Consider the following 20,849-nt stretch of genomic DNA (forward strand, 5'->3'; position numbering starts at 1 on the left):
CTTCTCTCCCGCCTCCCTTCTCTCCCTCCTCCCTTCTCTCCCTCCTCCCTTTTCTCGCTCCTCCCTTCTCTCCCGCCTCTCTTCTCTCCCTCCTCCCCTTTGTCCTGTCTCCATTTTCTTGTGGAACCAAATCTCTCACTGCTAATCAACAGATCAGTGTGTTAACGAATGACTTCCAAAGAGAGAAGACATCTCTTTGTTCTGACGAGTACTGTTGAGATGCCATGGTCTTACTGTTATCAGATACTGCATTTCATTAAGAAAAAACAGGAACAAATCAAAACAGAAACTGATACTCTAACATCTTCTGAGAGCTACAACACAAGTAATTAGATTAGGGCTGTTTTTAGACTCAGGTAAATTATTCAAGGTAGGTGATAGGATGGAACCATTTTTATCCTATTAAGAGCTGGCAGTATTGATGTGGTCTAATTCAATTGTCAGGGACTGGAAGGTCTAGGTATTCTATTTTCACAGCTGGTAGGATGTATAGGCTTTATTTATTAACTGTGTCTCTGGTGGACTTTCAGCCACAGTAATTTGTTTACTACTGTATCTCTGTCGACATTGTAACACTTCAGGGAATCTGAAAAAGCCTATGAAAGAAACCCTGAGCAGATTAAATAAATAGAGGAAAGAGGAATTGGGAGAGAGTAAGAGTAAACTGCAGGAAGTAGAAAACGGTTGAGATGGGAAAGAAACAAATTGGAGGAACATTGTGTTGTGTAAGTGTGCCTTTGAAAAATCTATTCAAATGATACCATATTGGTTGCAACAAAGAGATTGGGGGGGTATAGAGAAAAGGAGTGAGAAGAAAGATAGAGAGAAGGAAGGAAAGAGAGACAATGACAAAGAAAGACAGGAGAGAGAGAGAGAGAGAGAGAGAGAGAGAGAAGGAAGGAAAGAGAGACAATGACAGAGAGAGAGAGAGCGAGAGAGAGAGAGAGAGAGCTGCTTCCTCACCACTCTCTGCTTGGAGTTGGGCTTCTGCAGTAGCCACTCGATGTCGAGCAACTGCGCGTTGGACTGCCAGAACTGATGGTGGCACGGCAGGGTGGCGTTGTCTCCGACAACTCTCTTCATTTCTGTCTGGGCGCCAGCCGTCAGCAGGCTCAGCAGCGCTGGAGAGAGAGAGAACAGAGACACTGTCACACAACTAGAACCAGATACACCGCCAAACAGCAGCCACAGGCAGAATATAGCTGGAGTAAAAAACCTAGTGAGATAGGAAACAGAATCAGAATTACTAGGACATAATATGTACAAGAAACAGTATCAAACAATAAAAAACATCCAAACCACAATGAGACAAAGACTATAACTAGTCATTATCTCCCAAGCCGACCTAGCTGTCAGGTTCTTTGCTGTAGGACAGGGTATGGGTTACACTAGGTTCAGTCAGTAGCATACATGGGGCTTGTGACTCGGCCCCTGGCCAGAAGCCAGACTGTTAGGGCCTATTACGCAGCAGGGGCCGCTGGGCTAATTTATTGGAGGATGCTGGACAGCCCCACTGGCTTGAGGGGAATTAGGGAGAGGCGTCGGGGGGATTTGCAGAGGGATGAAGTTTAGGGGGGCCGTAGGGGGGCCAAGGGGACATTCGACTCCCTCCACCTGGTAGACCCGGCATAGGGAAAACACAGGCTCCACAACCCCACTGGGCTTACTCGCTCAAATGCGAGAGATATTTTTGGTGCCTCAGCATTAACCTAACTATCACATTTAATTTAGTCACTGCAGAGAGCGGGCTAAGAGCCTGGCTTCAAATAGCTTTAAATAAAGTTATCCAAATGCTTGTTCGGATGCCGTATGTCCTGGTCATGTAAACATTATATTATCTCATTTTCATTATTCAGTGGTATGTTGCTGATTAGGTGCTGAGTGTTTCAAAAAATCACTAAATATACAGTGTGGTATACATACTTATACAAACACTGTATGGCCTGTTGCCTAACCCTGAGTGTGTTATGTCTGGGCTTGAGTGATTCAACAGACAGCGACTCGTTGAAAGAATGCTTTTGTGCCCTATCACCCTCGATGACGTTGTCAATGTTCCATGGATCACCTAATGTGGTCAATGCATCAGTCATAGGCACCTTTCTTCTTATTCAGTTACCACCCCCTCAGGAACAGCACATGTATGAGCTGTCAGCGCCAATGAGAATGGTCGCTGGTCTGCCCTATAAAACATGTGACTTGGTGTAAGTTTGTGTTAAAGATGGTGCCGTTGGAGATGGGTGACAACTTACGAGTCGTAAGCTAGCAGTTCATGATAAAGTCTACACCAGTTGTATTCAGCACATGTGACAAATCAAATTTGATTTTATTTGGTACGGGGAGGAAGGTATCCGGGTAAACCGCTTATTCAGAATTGGTTGACTGACTCACAGTGATGACATCATTACTGTGAACTTTGTGTGCAGCTCTTTAAGTTTCCTTCACTTCACATTTCCCTGCTGCAATAACCCTGGGCTCCACGCCAATCACTCACATCCATCTGAGTCACCACTTAGACACAACCCCAGATGCACTCACTGACTGGCACCCAGCAACACAGGAGAGGAAGCCATATTACAGTACATCAGGGCCCTCAGTCCGCTGAATACGACCCTGTTGACAGGACACATTACTGAGGTCCTCCTACTGCTCTTGCGCTCCCCTGCTCTGCTCAAATCACTACTCAGCAGAAAAAAGGACCACCTCTTCCCAGCCACGGAGCTCCCAGCACCCCTGAAGGTGTCCCCGTTCATGACTTTTTAATGCAGCATTTGCAGAGCCATTCATCTTGTGGGCTCCCCGCAGATATTACTTTGGATGGAAGTTATGGAGAGAAGCCTAGGAGAGAAGGATCCAGCCAGCACAGAGGACACTGGGTATCCTCTCAGCATAGCTCCTAATCACTTTAAGGAGGAGGAGGTAAGAGGAGGTTGGCTGGAGTGTGTGTGTCCGAGAGAGTGTGAGTGTTGGGGCCCGGTGATATTCCGTTGGGAGCCCAGTGCCCGCTGCTAGACAAGGCCTGTTTAAGCCGTGCTGTCTAATCAGTGCCCCACACTCGTCACCCCAGGGCTGAACTCCCTGCTCTGTGTGCTTGGCCTGATAACAGCTAGTAGGCTCACCTCTCCACCGCCAGCCCGCCCACGCCTCCCTGCTCCCTCTCTTTGACAGAGGACTCACAGGCAGGGTACTGCATTTGAGAAATACAAGTAGGGCTAGTTATCAAAGGGGGTATATGGAAGTTTGTGTGTTGTATGTGCAATTAACTGTGCTGTATATGGTTCACTCCTTTAGCCAACTCTCAACAACCTTCCAACAAGCACGATAAGCCAATAAAGACAGTTTGGGTTTGGAAGTAGGCTTCACTTCATCACCTGTCAATAGATTTACCACATATGAAATGATCTAACTTTCAGCCAACAACATGACAAAGATGTCAATGTCTTTATAGTGACATTACAGTCAGCTTTTACATCCACAGTTTATGGTCTTGGAGAGGGGATTTTGTGCTGTGGAATGGATAACAAAGTGGTCCAAAATAAGCCTGCCTTGAAATCTATTTGCACTCAAATTTGGATTGGCCTCATTCACAGTGTGCACAGCTGTGGCAGTTTGGACCGATGGGAACCAGCATTTGTGAGATGCCCAGTATGCGGCATACAATGGTTTTAATATAGTGGGATATTTCAGCATACTTTAATTTAGTTAATTAATTCAACCATTTAAAAAAACAAGCACACATAAAACTTGAAGTCATACACGCACATCAGTAAAACCATCGAGGATGACACACAATAAAGTCAGGAACTTATATCCACTGTGGTCCTCTTGAGACAAGAGACAGAGTATGGCAGTGAGGTAATAAAGCATAAAAACAAAGAAGAACAACATCTATCTCATCATTGCAGTTACACCGTGGGCACATCGTGGGCACATCGTGGGCACATCGTGGGCACAGGAGACATCAAACAGTTTTTTACTTTATTTTTAAGGCATTCTACCCTGAGGCTCCAGTATACAAGACAGTACCTTTCCCAGCATTACTCCTGAATTTGTTTAAGCACAAATTAGCAACACCTGATCTGGTGCTGTGGTTTTGTACATCCCTGACATGGGGAAAGTAATCAGTCAGATATCTGGGTGCAGAACCATAAATACACCTGGAAACCAGACTCAGTCTAATCTGGGACACCCTAGCCTCAATAGGCAGCCAGTTGAGTTCCTGAAAGCAGCTCCTGCCTATGTGAGTACGTGGACTCACCTTCAATACTGTCCTGATCAGCTCATTCTGGGCAATCTGGAGCTTCCCCTTCAGAAGATTAGACAAGACCCCAAACCAGGAATTATTTGCGTAGTCAAAATGGAATTGAATTAGGTCAGTGGCTAGCACTCTCACGGAGTCCTTATCAAGCTGCTTGGACTTTCTAGCCAGAAACTTGGTCCCGGAATGAACCTTCCCTAGCACTTTATTGGCCATGCTCCCCCCCAGGAGGAAGGAGTACCATTCCACAAAGATTTCTCTCATCAAACTCTTTCCTGATGAAGTCAGTCAGGTAAAGTATCAGTGGAGTATGTTTTTCTAAATCCCGACTGAAAATCATACATTAGACTTAGTTTGGCATATTCATACATTTGTTCATGTACAACTCTCCCCGGGATCTTTGATGTAATAATGAGGATAGATACAGGCCAACAATTCCCAGGGTCAGACTTTATCCCCTTCTTATACAGAGGTATAACTTTAGCTGGTTTCATGTCCTTGGTAAAGATGCCTTGTTCAAGAGAGAGATTAACGATATGCGTAATGCAAGGGGCAATTTGCTCAGCAGAATCTCTAAGAAACCTTGCTGGAATATTATCCAGGCCTGTGGCTTTGGCGCATTTAAGCTCTGCTAGCATAATTGCTCTTTTGGCGGCTGCTACCTTTGCAAAATAAAAACTTGGCATAATACTGTTTGACTTGGTCGTTTCCATACAAACTAGAACTGGTGGGCAGCTTGCTAAACAGCTTTCTGGCAACAGAAGCAAAAAAATGGTTGAATTACTATGCATACTTGTGACATAGTAAATAGTCTAAGACATTACCTACAGTCAGGCATGACAAAACTCGAAATATGTTCCATCATGAGCAGACCTTGGTTCAAATACTATTTCAAATATCTCAAATACTTTCACATACATTCAAAGTAAGTATTCAAATATATTTATAAAGAAAAGTCACACTGGGCACACACTGGTTGAATCAAGGTTATTTCCACATAATTTCAATGAAATTACGTTGAACCAATGTGGAATAGATGTTGAATTGATGTCTTTGCCCAGTGGGGTGGTTGAATATTTTAATATATTTGAAAATCCACTTGGAAATTATGTTACAGTATTTTCAAATACTTATTTCAAATACTATTTTCAAATTTCTGGGTTAATTGCATGGGAGTATATTTGAGTCAATGTATTTGAAATACAATACTATTTGTTTTTTACAAATAACCATTCAAGTACTCAAATACAATTACTTGTTTTGGGCTGTGTATTTGAAAATAGTCAAATACACAAAAAAGTATTTTAAATACCAGATACTCTAATACACATGTACTTGAACCCATGTCTGATCACGAAGCATCTATTAATTCACGTCTTCTTGACATTCCATAGGGCCCTGGGAAATGCCATGTTAAGGAGGCCATCTAAACTGAGAGCTGTAAGTCAAAGAGGTATTTTGCGATAAGATAACTATGTTAATAACTTCTGGCTCTGACTAGACACCCTCCCTCATTTCCTCTACTCTCTGGACTGTGATCAACGCGGCTGCACATTGTCATTTTTGATGGAGCTCGCAAAGAAAAGAGCTAAAGAAAGACAGAGAGAGAGACAGAGACCGAAACAGAGAGAGACAGAGAAACTGAGAGAGAGACAGAGAAACTGAGAGAGAGACAGGGAGACAGAGAGAGACAGAGAGACAGAAACAGAGAGAGGCAGAGAAACAGATAGAGACAGAGAGAGACAGAGACCGAGAAACAAAGAGACAGAGACAGGGAAACAGAGAGTGACAGAGAGAAACAGAGACAGCGAGACAGAGAGACAAAGAGACAAAGAGACAGGGAAACAGAGACAGAACGAAACAGAGAGACAGAGAGACAGAGAAAGGAACAGAGAGAGACAGAGAAACAGAGCGAAACAGAGAGAGTGAGAGACAGAGCGAATGAGGGAGAGCTGGGGCAACTGTAGTGGAGGATCCAATTTCTATAAAAATGCCCTAGGGGGAGTTGTGCTCCAGTAAATCCACCTCCCCACAGAACGGTACAATCTTATTATAGAGCAGCCAGTGGGATGCAGGCAGGCAGCGGCCCCAGATCTTTCACATTTACCAAAGTCAAGCTCCACATCCCATCAGCACATTGGCTTGGTTGGGGCCTCAGCACCGCTAAAGCTCCTGACCTCTGGCTCTTAAGACTGAAGAGATCAGTGGAGGAAAAAGAAGAGAGGAAAAGGCCACAATGAGCTTTAATCTTACCTTAGCTATAGGAACAAGCAGTGGGGAAAAGTGGAGGATGCAGAACTAACTCCTTTAGAGTCCTTTAGAGAATATGTACAGTATTGGTCTTTGTAATAAGAGTGCATCTTTGTGTGAGAGTTAACAGTATATGTCTGCTGCATGCTTTATGTGAACATATGCTGTCTCAGAAATGCCCTTCCATACTCCTCTATCTGCATAATGGAAAAACAAGGCTATCTCATGTTGACGGTAAAATCAATGCCTCTGTGCAGACATGTGAATTAGAGTATAGCAGTTGTGGGGCATATGGAGTTTCAAATTGCATAGGAGTTACCAACTGCTCCACACAAGGTATGGGTCCAGACAGGGAGAGAGGTCTGCAGCATTCATCTCTCAGCACTGCCACTCTATACTAAACGTTTTAGCTTGCGCCACTGACAGGCTCCTCTGGCAGGAGGAGAGAACAGAGGGAGCGGATGGGGAGAACTACTCAGAGAACACTGGGCTGGGACATAGAGAAAAGCCTCCTAGGTTACCAGGTGCACTGTATTTGGCTTTTCTCTTTGTTCTGACCAATATGTATGAAGTGCATCAGAAGTGACAGCTGACATACAGCTGGTTTAGTTGAGCTGGAGAAACATTCAGATGATGGAAAACATTGAAATATTCAGAGGTCACAGCCAAAGGTGCAGCTTGGTGTTTTAGAAAGATCAATGAAATGAACACTGCATCACAGTGGGTTTGTTGACCTCCTGTTGCTGTGGCTATACAAATGGTAAATACAGTATATTGGTGCTTTCTTCACAGGGAAACAGAGTTATCACAGAGATGGGCACAGAGGGAGGTAAAGCATATGCTCTCTCTTTTACTGCCATCTCTGAGGCTTTCCAGAGAGACGGAAGGCATGAAACACTGAAATCCTCTCACATCTCTGATGGCTCCCCAGACAAGAGCCATGCTCTGAGACGGTAGTACAAACTGACAGGCTACGAAAACAACCCTCGTCAGAGCTCTCAAAGAGACTCCTTTATTTATACTGCCTCTTATACAGGCTCTTTTTAATTAGTTCTTCTGAAGGGGGTAAATCTTTTTAAACGCTCCCAGAGATCACGCCCAAACATTAAATCGCACATGTCGCGGGCACTCCCTAATTCTTGGTCCAAGTCATGAATATTTTCCTCCTGTGGAATCAAAGAGGGCTGTGTTTTCTCTGACTGGAGGCTGCTTTTTGGAGGGATAAAGTACCCATAATCCTTCCCTGCATTGCGCTCGGTGACCAACACCCCTTCTGCTGACATGGAACTTTTCTCCATGCCACTTGCAGCACTATTAAAGATCAGGGCCACTTCAAGCATGGAGAGAGAGAGCCGGGGCTTGAAAGGAAAAACGTTTAAAATGAGGGCCCTGTCGTGTCCGCACTCGTCTGCAATGATGGATTCCTAAGAGCCTGGCTAGAGCAGGCGAGTGCAGAGAAGGAATGGAATCACTTCCAGGATAATCTGTTGGACCTGGAAGAGAGGAACAGGTAAAGGGAGGGGAAATGGGAAATACGGAATGGGAGATGAAACTCCACTAAGGTCTCAAGAATGTAGGACACTGTGGTACGTTTTCACCTCAAGCTCGCTTGTTGCCTTCATTAGCATCTATTTCAGGGGCTTGTCACATCAAGCGAAAAACGGACGCCATCCCACTGACAGAATCCCAAAATAGATGCTAAATTGGTTTCATGTCGAGGGCTTTTAATTCCCCAAAAGTTTTCGATAAACTCTCTCAGCAAAAAAAAGCTAATTACAACTTTTCCCAAAGGAACGCCAAGTCACTAAAACCTGCTTACATCTTCCAAACCCTACATCTGTTGGAATCATACTGTATGCACGGGTGTTATCCACGATCCTATGGATGTTCCATCAGCCGCTTAGCCGTTAGCTTAAACGACCAGGGCTCCAGAGTGTACCACATGTGGTACTCGAGACGTTCCAGTAAGCAGCCACCGCTGCCCCACTTCCTCCTTCCTCCCTTTATCTTTATGTGGCTCAGTAAAACCACAGCTCCAACATATGATAGAGTGGAAAGAGAGGCACAGGACTTAAAAGGGCCCAAACACAGACACCACTGAAAGTCATTGGTTGAGTTTTAATTCAAACCCAATTCATCATTTGGAATGGATGTTCTCCATTTACATTTTAATTATGCCAATGCATTTTAAGAGACTCCAGGCTCCCTCACAGGATAATCGCCGGAGTCTGTATGGTGTTAAACCTTTTAAGGGGTTATTTTTAGGTTGAAATAACACCATGTAAAGGACCTCCCATTTCCATGATGTGTTCTAAATAAACAAGCCTCCCAAATATCAAATGGTCTGGCTTGCGCAAGATAACATGCGTCAGCTGCATTGTGGGGCTTGGAGAAAGACCTTCTGCTTTGCTGTGGCAATATATCCTCCCCACATCTGGCCGCTCCAAAATAAACCAGCATGTGTGTTCATTCGCTTTGCTACACATGACCAGAGTGTCTACATACAATATGTGCTTAGTTCTCTCTTCCCAGGACAGATAATGATAGAAAGAGAGAGAGGTGTAGACTTACTCCTCAAAAAGATTTGACTAATGTGCTGGTCATCTCTCTCTCTCTCTCTCTGTGTTTGCTTCACATGTGGTTGTGGTGTGCGTTCACACTAAGACAGAGAGACATGCACACACACACGCCCCTGCACAAACTTTACTAGCCTCCAATGCCCCACCCCCACCGAGTTCAGTGCAGAGTATCCATATTTCATGGACAGGGGACTGAAATCCCTCGACAAGGTTAGACATTTCCAAACAGGCTAGAATAGACCGCTTTTTGCCGGTTCCATAAAAACATTAGAAAACTTTGCTGAAAATCATTTGCCCAGTGAGGTGGTTGTGTAAACAATATGGATATGAGGATGAAAAACAATGGCAATAATTGAAAGACTCAGCAATTCGTGATATTCAAAGAAAACAATTCTACATCCTGTTAAGAAATTACATGTATTTTCATAGAAACTATATGAATTTACCTCTATTAGGAAAACATTTATTTTTATCAAGCACTTGGAAAGTTTCTCCAAGAATTCAGCAAAACTATTGTTTTCTGAGCCCGACCTATGTTTCGCTTTGAGTGGCATTAAGTTATTTTTCTTGGCAAACAGAAAGGTTATTTTCCAGGATTGTGTAAACAGAAAGGAAATATTAATAACAGAGGACTTATACTGTAACAGTTAGCTGGAGAAGAAACAAGAAACAATACCTAGAAAAATAAAAACAGTCATACATTTGCCTCCATGGGGTTCAGGCTCGGCTTGACCCTGCCATCAAAACAGATGGTGCAGTCAACTTGGAAGCTGGCCTTATGAATTAAAGCACTGTTTAATACTGCCTCACCTGCTGCTGATAAACAGGAGCTGTCATGTTGGGTATTGGTGTGATAGATACTAAATTATGCTATGGACAGACAGATAGAGAAGCACTGAGACTAAACAGAATTGCCACAGTACCCATATCAATAACCTTTTTGTATACTACTTCACCTGGCACAACAGGCACCTGTGTGCATGTCTCTCCATTATCCAGGACACAAAATGGACAATGTTTATTTCCCTGTTATTTATGAATCTAATCTCCATTTGTGGCTGGCTGCTGGTGAACTCCGCTCACATTGTCGGTGCTGCCTGGACTTGTGCATTGACCTCCGAAGATCAATAATATGCTACGGTGCTGCCAAGTCCATTTAGCTGCAATCTGCAATTTTTTATGTCAATTAGGTGGAAAATAGAGTTGACTAGGTGGATGACCAAGAAGTGGAATGCATGGTGGTTGCCCAGTCTCTGTGGTGATGGATGCTCTATATCAGCATACAGTACGACCAATAAAAAACATCAAATGCTGTCTGCCTTAAGTATTGTACCATTAACTTTTATTAAATGCAATTCAATATTTCGATGATGATGTTTTAAAGGAGTCTCTCTAACTCCTTTTACAAGTAAGACAATAAAACACACGAGTATATACAAAGGTTAGTGGTGGTATGTGAAAACAGGGCTGTTTCAAAACAACATCAAAGCCTGGACTATATTTAGAGCTGTACTAAATTATGGCTTTAGATGGTGTAAAACGGCCTGGGTTTGAACATGCTAACGCTAAAGCATGGCTTTAGATGGTGTAAAACGGCCTGGGTTTGGACATGCTAACGCTAAAACATGGCTTTAGATGGTGTAAAACGGCCTGGGTTTTGACATGCTAACGCTAAAGCATGGCTTTAGATGGTGTAAAACGGCCTGGGTTTGGACATGCTAACGCTAAAGCATGGCTTTAGATGGTGTACAATGACCTGGGTTTGGACATGCTAATGCTAAAGCATGGCTTTAGATGGTGTACAATGGCCTGGGTTTGGACATGCTAACGCTAAAACATGACTTTATATGGTGTAAAACGGCCTGGGTTTGGACATACTACATTTTGTGGCCTGAGTATGCTGCTGGGCCTCAGGATACTTTCCTGGTCCCTCTCCTCTCAACACACATTTAATTCCATTAGTTTGTCCACTGCCACTGTTTGTCACTGTCGAAGCCCTTGAGTTCACCCAGGGTTAGACGGAGCGTATCTGAGCAAAGGCACTGAAGAGCTGGGCTGTTGTCCATGGAAGAATAGGATCTGAACAACAACAGAGCAGAGTGAGTTCCATGTTGTACATTTAACAAGCTAATTGAAAACAGACGGGACACTAACTCCCTCCCCTTCATCCGAGTCTGCTAGCTCGCCAGCAAGAGTAACATATTCTCCATATTCTCCATAGTCTCCAGAATTATGGTATGCATCTGATTCATCCTTTTACTTGATCGACTAAGCAGAACATAACAAATACACGAAACATGAAACCAGGAGTGTATACAGGATGCCGCTGTTGCTGCATGGGAGTGGAGTCACCCTATCCATCCTGTCTGATGACTGGGAAGGGCACATCGAGGGACCCATCTCCATTTTTCTAACTTGATGACTAATAATCAGAATAATTTGAGAGTGCTCTTCTCGACCATTGATGGCCTGATAAATCCTACCATGGCAAACCTATACGAGCTTTCCTCCACGTGATGAGTTTGCTACACAACTTGATATATTATTAGACTGTATTAGTGATTTAAATACTTGGATGGCTCACAACTTTCTCCAGCTAAATCAAGACAAGATCGAGGTACTTATTGTTTTAGCCAAAGCACAGAGAAATAATCTGCCCGCATATTTTAATTCAAGGCCAATAAAGATAAAACACCAGGTAAAAAACCTAGGTGCTATTTTAGATTTTGAACTCAATTTTGAATCGCACATGTAACCAAAATAGCTTTTTACCGCCGTGAGGAACATTGCCAAGGTGCGGCCATTTCTCTCTCAGGCTGATACAGAGAGACTCATTCAGGCTTTTATTACAAGCAGGCTTGAGTCACGCTAGACTACTGTAATGTTCTCCTGTCTGGTCTACCCAAGAGAGCCATTGGTCAACTGCAAAACATACAGAATGCTGCAGCACGGCAGTGGAGGCTGGTGGGAGGAGCTATAGGAGGACGGGCTCATTGTAATGGCTAGAATGGTATAAATGGAACGGAGTCAAACGTGGTTTCCATATCTTTGATGTGTATGATACCGTTCCATTTATATAATTCCAGCCATTACAATGAGCCCGTCCTCCTATAGCTCCTCCTACCAGCCTCCACTGTATCCCGGGTACTGACCAAGACAGAGAGCACACATTACACTAGTTTTAAGGTCTCTGCACTGGCTGCCTGTGAGTTTTATAATTAACTTTAAGATTCTTCTATTGTTTTTTAAATTAATCCACAATTGTGCACCCCAATACATGTCAGACATGCTTTTAAGTTATGTACCCAGTAGGTCCCTCAAGTCCTCTGGAACTTGCCTTTTAACTATCCCAAAGCCTAGAACCAAGAGGCATGGGGAGGCAGATTTTAGTTACTATGCCCACAGCCTCTGGAATAGCCTGTCAGAGAACCTGAGGTGGGGCCGAAACTGTGGACATATTTAAAAGAGATCTTAAAACACACCTTTTTAGCTTTGCTTTTCCTTAGGGTGCTTTTTAATCTTTCAGTTTTTATTGTTATTCTTTAGTTTTTTTTAATCTTATGTTGGTTGTGTAGTAAATATACACGTTTTTATTTTCATTGTTTTTTCCTGTGAAGCACATTCCATGTCTGAAATGTGCTGTAGAAATAAAGCTTGATTTGATTTGATATCCCCTGAGGTGAAGAGGTGCCATGGCAACTTTCACGGCTTGTGAAATGTGTTGATTTGTGAGGTATCTGACAAAGACAAAGTGCTCCTGTTGCTGTGGAGGGCAAACAGGAGCCAGAGCTTCCAGGAAAGGTCCCATTTATGCTCAGAGGATCACTAATGGCCCAGGTTACCATCTGTGCTGCTGGCTACTCAGGTCCAATGGAGCCGACTGACAGTGAGTGCCTGCTAGACACACATACACACACTCTGTCTCATGAGTACACAGAATACACAATCACTCACATATAAAGTGCAGGCATCTCTTTACTTACTAAATGCTGGCATAAGAAAACAATGCAGCATTTCAGTAGGCCTAATAGAGCAGCCTATCAATAGTAAACTATTTAGAATCATTACTGTGCTTTGTCCACTTGTAATGTGCCATATACTAGATATCCACTCAAATAATGCATGTGATGCAACTAGGCATCTTACAGCACCAGTTAACAACATGCCTAAAAAGCCCTTTAAAGATAGAGCTCCAGGAAAGGCCAAAAACCTTCTCCCATCACTAGGGGTCAGCAGCAAAGCAGAGCAGAGGTCCCCATGCATCCATATGTGGCAAAAGCTTCACAGCTCTCACACACTCCCTCAATAAATAAGGCTGGCCTTTGGGCTGCTAAGCCCATTCAGTCTCAGTGCGGGGTGGCCCCTCCCGGCCCGTCAGCCAGATAAGAAATTCCCACGCGGCCACATCCGAGGGAGGAGAGGAGATTGAAACCAGATGAATGGGACTTTGGTGCAGCAGGCTCGCCAGGCCCATATTTCACTCCCCAAAGCCTGATTAAACGAGATGCGGAGCTCGTTGGGCCAAGGCTGAGAGCTTAGTGCTCAGAGCAGGGCGTGGGCTCAATGCGACAACAGGGTAAAGGGCAGACCTACAGTCTCTCTGATTTGTCGCCGTAGTCTCAGGAGTTCTTTCCAGACACATCAAGAATGCACTCCGAATTTCCTTCAGACAAAATAATTGATCGACCCTGATTCAGACTTTTCAGTTAAATGGGAGTGCTGATGAATGTAATGAAATTAGATTCTGCCTAAAAGGGGTTTGTCACCTTACGTTGTGTTTTTGTGTGAAATAAAGTCGCGCGATACAGTAAAGTAAGCCATGGGGTGGAAAGTGACAACCGACGCTGTCAAAGAAAATGAGCGCATACTGCAACATTATGGGAGAAAGCGAGGACTAGAAACATCCCTGTCTAATCCAGGAGTTTATATGGATCATGTGAAAAGAGTGAAAATAACTGACACAGATCCACAATTGCTGGAGTTACTAATTATACCTTAGAGTTTATTATAATTGCATAGTTGAGTTATTAAAAGGACACATTAATACCCCTGTCTGCAACTACTGTCTGTGTAACATGGATGTAAGACTTGTAAGTCCAATGAAATGCAATCAATATATGATAACTCAAGCCTTTCCCTGAAATTTGAATGTTTTACAGCAATGTGGTATAAAGTCCATGTTCCAGCACAGAGAATTTTAGCAACTTGGAGGGTGTTTGACTGTGGTTTAGGGGACTGAGGAAGAAAGAGAAAAAACAAACAAACTGCACAAGGCTTGTTTTTCCAGCTTGGAGGTGATTTTCTGTTGGCCAGCGGGAGGACTCTGCTAAACGTGCCACGTGTCCCTGTTTCTCTGTCTCACCCAGTAATGTAGCATACTATTTTCCAGACACTACTCCAGGATCCATCCCTGTTCCCTCTGACATGTAGCTGGTTGGCCACACTCACAACCCTACGCCAAACACACTCCATATCCCCATGACATTTCAGCTATGTTACTGCTGAAAGAATTGTGGCAGCTTCGCTGGCTGCTGCCCTGCACTAAGAAAGTCCTATTTAATTAATACGAAATGCTTAATCTGTGTTTGCTTGGGCAACGAGGTTGATCTCATTACCCTGGGCTAAATGGCATGCTTGGGCATCCTCTCTGACGAGACTAACATTTTGCAGTTAGTTGATTAAGAGAGCCATTAAGAAGACACTGGACCTACTGAACATACAGTTCAGCCAGTAGAGAGCAAACCACTTAGATGACAAAATACCCAGCACTGCAAACACAAACAATAACAAAAGCAGAACAATGGGGTAAACCTGGCACAGGACAGGCTAGTTCTGTGGTTGAACATGTGCTCCTAGTGATGCAGTGTGAGTTTAGTTAGTTGTGGTTTACCTGCTGTGAGTCCCCTATTAAACTCAGCCAGCCTTGACACAATACACATGCAGGCTAAGCTTATTATTCTCCTCCTCCTAATCAACTGGCTCCCTTCATGTGGCAGGGAGGGAGCTGCTGCTGCTATCCACTCCTCTCCTGTCTCCTGTCTCTCCTGGGTCTTCCCCTGTCCCTATTGGCTTCCTCATCTATCTGTGTGAATCATCAGCCTGGCCCGAGCCTCCATGACTTGATCCCCTATGACATCACCACGGGAGACAGAGTGAGCAACACAAAGGAACACAGCCTCCCTACCCACTCTCTCTCTCTCCTTCTCCCTCTCTCTCCTTCTCCTCCATCTCTCTCTAATTTCAAATGGGTATCAATTATGATTAATGTGCAAGAAGGTACAGTATCTGAGGATGTGTCAGAGGACTCTAGATATTAATTTAGCATTTAGCAAAAGCTTACATTTTTGCTTTTCAGAGACTGAAATTAGAGCTTTCTCCCTCTTCTCTTTTGTCAAGCCTGGTCTTACCCCTTTCCTCCCTCTCTTGGTACGTTATATAAATTCATACCTCCCATTCCTTCGTTTAAATACAGCCACACAGCCCTAGATGAGTGCTTAACTGGTGTGGCAGCTAAACTAGAATCAACACAGGACCCTTTTAGCCATGAAAAAGTGTACCCTGGAGCCTGAATAAATTGATTTATTTTAGGCAACAGAATGTAGAATCTTATATAAGGCCAGACATGCTAAGTGTTTTGTCTCTTATGCATCAACCCTTAGGGTCATTTCTTCTTCTTAATTAAAAAGGGAGCAAGGAGCAGAGGAGGGATAGCTGCTGTTGAGGCGGGTGGGGTTCTTGTTGTATTTCTTCTCAAAGTTTTCGGTATGATCCTCACTCTGCCGTGGAGTCTGCGGTTCTGCTGATGCAGGGACTTTGTCTCAAGATTAATGAAAGACGTTTGGCTCTTTGGCGTTTGGATCCTACACAGAGGTTAAGAACAGCCTCACTATGCGCCACACTATACAGAACGTTCTGCTCACTCAGTGAAGCAATTCTTTCTCTCCTCCTCTCCCATTTTTACCCTCCTAACAAATAAATAAAAAGTGGATCTCAAATTTATCTGAAAATGACTACTTTTTCTCTGTCCCCTGCTGACAAATCGGATTTCAAGCAGGAAAATGAAAACCATTACCCCAAATAATACCGTTAACATGTTTTTGAAGGGCAGCAACCACGTTAGAATAGAATATCATCTGTTCTAAAAGGGACAAATGACTACTGATCTGGGACTGTATGTCCTTTATGTTTCTGTGAGCTGACTTGAGTTCAAGGGGCAGGAGTTGATTTATATGCCATTTATATGCCGCCCTGCGTCATGCAGCATCACACACATATCTAGACTCAAGTACTCCATATTCGTAAAACATAATAACAACATGGCATCCATTTGATATAATTCTGCATTTGACCATGTCCGTGCCAGATAAGCCCTATCCCACAGCAGCAGACTGTGGGCTTTGCTTTCTGGGTGTGATGAGTGCATCGTGGTGTCATGACTTCACAACACAGTGAACCGGTGAGAGCCTGATCCCATCATCATCTGGTCATATAAAACATCACAGAGAATATGTACTAAAGCCTATAACAAAATGATTTGGCATCCTATCATTGTCCAACGTACCTTTCAAAGACGATTGTGTCAAACAGTGAACTGCAGCATCCTCCTATTCAGAACTAGAGTGAGTTCTGGAGGCAGACAAAGTGAGACTGAATAAAGAGACTTTGTCATGCTGTCTGTCTGACTGCCATCCACCCATCCCAGTCTAAGAGGCACTGTATCACTAGTGGTGGTACACTTCACTCTCAGGTGGAGGGTTCTGGGGGGAAGAGTGTGAGGGAATGTTTTCAGGAGCCTGCAGTGAGACGTTCGTTCTTTCTTCAATTCATCTCAACCCACATCCTTCAACAGTTTCTTCCTCCAAACCTTCTCCACCCACCCCTTTTGCCTTGATGTGGACAAGCCCACAGTGCACACACAGAACACACACTACAACACAAACTGCAAGGCGACTGTTCGTTGGAGGGGAATAATGCACTTGCCATGCATGGATGGGCCAATGCCAGGGCAATAACAATATTCTCCCAGGCATCCAATAAACAAGAACTGATTCAATCAGCTTCGGTTCCGGCCCAGATGCCATGCAGTGGCCCGGTCCATGTCTTCAGCTGGAGCAGCTAGCCAGCATATTTGAGTAGAGGCGAGCCAGGCGGCGCTGGAGTTAGCAGGATCTGTTTCAGACCGGCCTGCTCTGCTCCAGGCTTATTTATCCCACCATGGTCATTCACACAGGCTCTGCGCGCAATTTATATTCCCAATCGTCGGGCGGATTAGTCCAGTCTAATCTGGTCAACTCAGAAAAAAACCTTCACCATCTTTCTCACTCTAATATTTCTATTAGCCCCACCTGCATTCCAGTGATGTGCTGCGACACAAGTTGCTCTGCGCGAGAGACTCCTCTAATAGGGGGTGGAGGGGAGGTCAGGCAGGTGCAGGACTTCATTCTGTCTGAGATGTGTGCCTGGTTCTTAATGCAGACATACAGTAGTTGGGGAGGTTCAGGGTGGGAGTGCATGCTGATTATGGGTCTGGTGTAGATGAGAGGGAGAAATGCCCTGTATGATTTAATGAGCAGTGGATATTTGCATGGAGTAGGGTTTTAGGAGGGCGCACACACACACACGCTCACATGCACGCATGCACAAACATACACACACACGAGTACGGAGGCAACTGGAGCTGTAAGGCTGCCCTTAGCGAAGTGCTACAGACTCCATAGCGCAACCTTCTAGCCACAATGTCCTTCCTCCCCCAGATGTCCTTCATGACAAGCTAGGTCCCCTGTCACTCAAACACAAAGGGGGACGGATATCTACATGAATGTGGATGAGAGAGAGAGAGAGACTCGCCTGCTCGGTATATCAAACCATACTGAATAATAATCGCTGCTGAGGTAAGCACAAGAGACCATCCCTCCCTTTCACTTTATGAAAAGCAGCTTAATTGCCAAAAGCATGGAATAAAAATGTCTAATGACATTCGAAGGGCTTCATATTGAGAACGGGTCCCCAGCAGCGGATTTGTATGCTGTAGTAGTGCTCCTGGCCAGTAGGTACAAGCGTGCCTATGTGCTCGCCGGCTGATCAGCAGAGTAATGTCACTGGGTTTTTACCAGAAATTAATCTTAATGTCACTCCGTCTCCCACGCTTGAATGTCACTGCCTTTTAATTGGCCCAGTAAAATGGCAGTGTTGTTTGTGACTGGGAGCGACGGATGGAAAGGAACAAATGAGGTGACGGTGGTTTCAGAGACTTGTTCGATGATGGGGGAATCAGAGCCAAAACCTGACAGGTTTTGACCACGGGCCATTATGCAATTGGGCTGATTCTCTGGTGCATTGTTTCACTGCTTCCAAAGCAACATTAGGTTATACTGTGTGGATGAATAAACAAAAATACATCTGAATATTCTACTCCAAAGTACATATCAGAGTTGGGTTTCAAAAAGTAAACTGAAACTCCAATTTTCCTCAATGCATTTCAATGATTTGAAATGATTGGCTTGAAATGGAATTGACCCCAATGATATCATTATCAGGGATTAGAACCGGTTCAGGGAAGAGAGCCAAAAAACTGAAAATAACAGCCTTTTTCAAGGAACTGAATCAGAACCGCAAACGAAAGTGATCTATACTGTTCCGGATCAGAACCGTTATTTTAAACGCATGGGAACCGGTTTAAAAAGTTCATTACGTTCCGGGCATTTTTTTCCAGTCCCCCCCCAAAATTCTACAAAGTGCCTATGCAAAGCCCTCATTCTGTCACTCAGAAACGTATTCCAGTGTCTGCCTGTCTGCCATGGAAATTCTTTGCCTGTGCGTGTGTAGGCAGCTCCTTCCGAAGCTCCTTCTAGTAGCCTAATGACGTTATAAGCGTGATTCAGAAATTAGGAAGTGAGATTTTTCTTTAGCGAAGAATGGAAGAACTTCTTATGGCTTGGGGGCAGTATTGAGTAGCTTGGATGAATAAGGTGTCCAGAGTAAACTGCCTGCTACTCAGACCCAAAAGCTAAGATATGCATATTATTTGTAGATTTGGATAGAAAACACTCTGAAGTTTCTAAAATTGTTTGAATGATGTCTTTGAGTATAACAGAACTCATATGGCAGCAAAAACCTGAGAAAAAATCCAACCAGGAAGTGGGAAATCTGAGGTTTGTAGTTTTTCAACTCTTTGCCTATCCAAGATACAGTGTAAATCTGGTCCAATTGCACTTTCTAAGGCTTCCACTAGATGTCAACAGTCTTTAGAACCTTGTTTCAGGCTTCTACTGTGAAGGAGGAGAGAATAAGAGCTGATTGAGTAAAAGGTCTGCCAGAAGGCCATGAGCTGATCACGCGTGCTCCAGTGAGAGGTAGCTGCGTTCCATTGCATTTCTAAAGGCAAAGGAATTCTCCGGTTGAAACATTATTGAAGATTTATGTTAAAAACATCCTAAAGATTGATTCTATACATCGTTTGACATGTTTCTACGAACTCTAATGGAATTTTGATGAAGATCATCAAAGGTAAGTGAATATTTATAATGCTATTTCTGACTTCTGTTGATTCCACAACATGGCGGATATCCGTATGGCTTGTTTTGGTCTCTGAACGCAGTACTCAGATTATAGCATGGTTTAAAAAAAATCGGACACAGCGGTTGCATTAAGGAGAAGTTTATCTAAAGTTCCATGCGTAACAATTGTATCTTTTATCAATGTTTATTATGAGTATTTCCGTAAATTGATGTGGCTCTCTGCAAAATCACCAGATGTTTTGGAAGCAAAACATTACTGAACGTAACGCGCCAATGTAAACTGAGATTTTTGGATATAAATATGAACTTTATCGAACAAAACATACATGTATTGTGTAACATGAAGTCCTATGAGTGTCATCTGATGAAGATCATCAAAGGTTAGTGATTAATTGTATCTATATTTCTGCTTTTTGTGACTCCTCTCTTTGCCTGGAAAAATGGCTGTGTTGTTCTGTGACTAGGTACTGACCTAACATAATCAGATGGTGTGCTTTCGTCGTAAAGCCTTTTTGAAATCGGACACTGTGGTGGGATTAACAACAAGTTTATCTTTAAAATGGTGTAAAATACTTGTATGTTTGAGGAATGTTATTTATGAGATTTCAGTTGTTTGAATTTGGCGCACTGCACTATCACCTATCAACCTTTTTGATGCTAGTTAAGGACACTATAGTTATCACATTTCACATTGGATTTATTAAAATTTATATTTTAATTCTGGTGCCGGTATGCCCACACCAGCTTGTTAGCTAGCTAGCTGGTCCAACGCACATTCTGAAGTTCAAAGACATTCAAAGTTCCTTCATAGAAACCGCTCTTCCGTAGGTATAATTCCGTGGGCCTAATTCAGATAATGCAAACAACAAGTTGCCCAGCACTTCAAGCCAAGCATTGTCCTCCACCCTCTCTCGCTCTCTCCCCACCCACAACATTTCAGTCGCATCTCGCGTCCTACACTCGTCTGTCCAATGCATGTAAATAGCTAGCCGCTCCATAACAAGGTGTTCTATCTGAAATAATTTTATGTTAAGCTAATTGTAAACAAAATGTAAATTTCAGAGGTTTAAAAAGGAACGGAAAGGAACGATATAATCCATCACTTGTTTTTTGTTAGAACTGGTTCAGAATTTTATTTTGCTGGTCGGAATAGTGGAACGGAACAAAAAAATAATGGTTCTGTTCAGAATGAAATTCCGGTTCCAACCGGGTTTTCTAATGATCAATTAGCCTTTTAAAATGATAAAC

General features: G+C 43.5%; 1 protein-coding gene across 1 annotated transcript in view; it reads right to left on the reverse strand.

The window, feature by feature from the left end:
- LOC139386130 (CXADR-like membrane protein) overlaps positions 1 to 20,849 on the reverse strand; it is a 93,047-nt gene that overhangs the window by 17,018 nt on the left and 55,180 nt on the right. Inside the window, exon 2 of the mRNA XM_071131564.1 lies at positions 964 to 1,121. Within this exon, the coding sequence (XP_070987665.1) occupies positions 964 to 1,121 (158 nt within the window). The remainder of the gene's footprint in view (positions 1 to 963; positions 1,122 to 20,849) is intronic.

Source organism: Oncorhynchus clarkii, chromosome 27, assembly GCF_045791955.1.
Source record: "Oncorhynchus clarkii lewisi isolate Uvic-CL-2024 chromosome 27, UVic_Ocla_1.0, whole genome shotgun sequence".
NCBI lineage: Eukaryota > Metazoa > Chordata > Actinopteri > Salmoniformes > Salmonidae > Oncorhynchus > Oncorhynchus clarkii.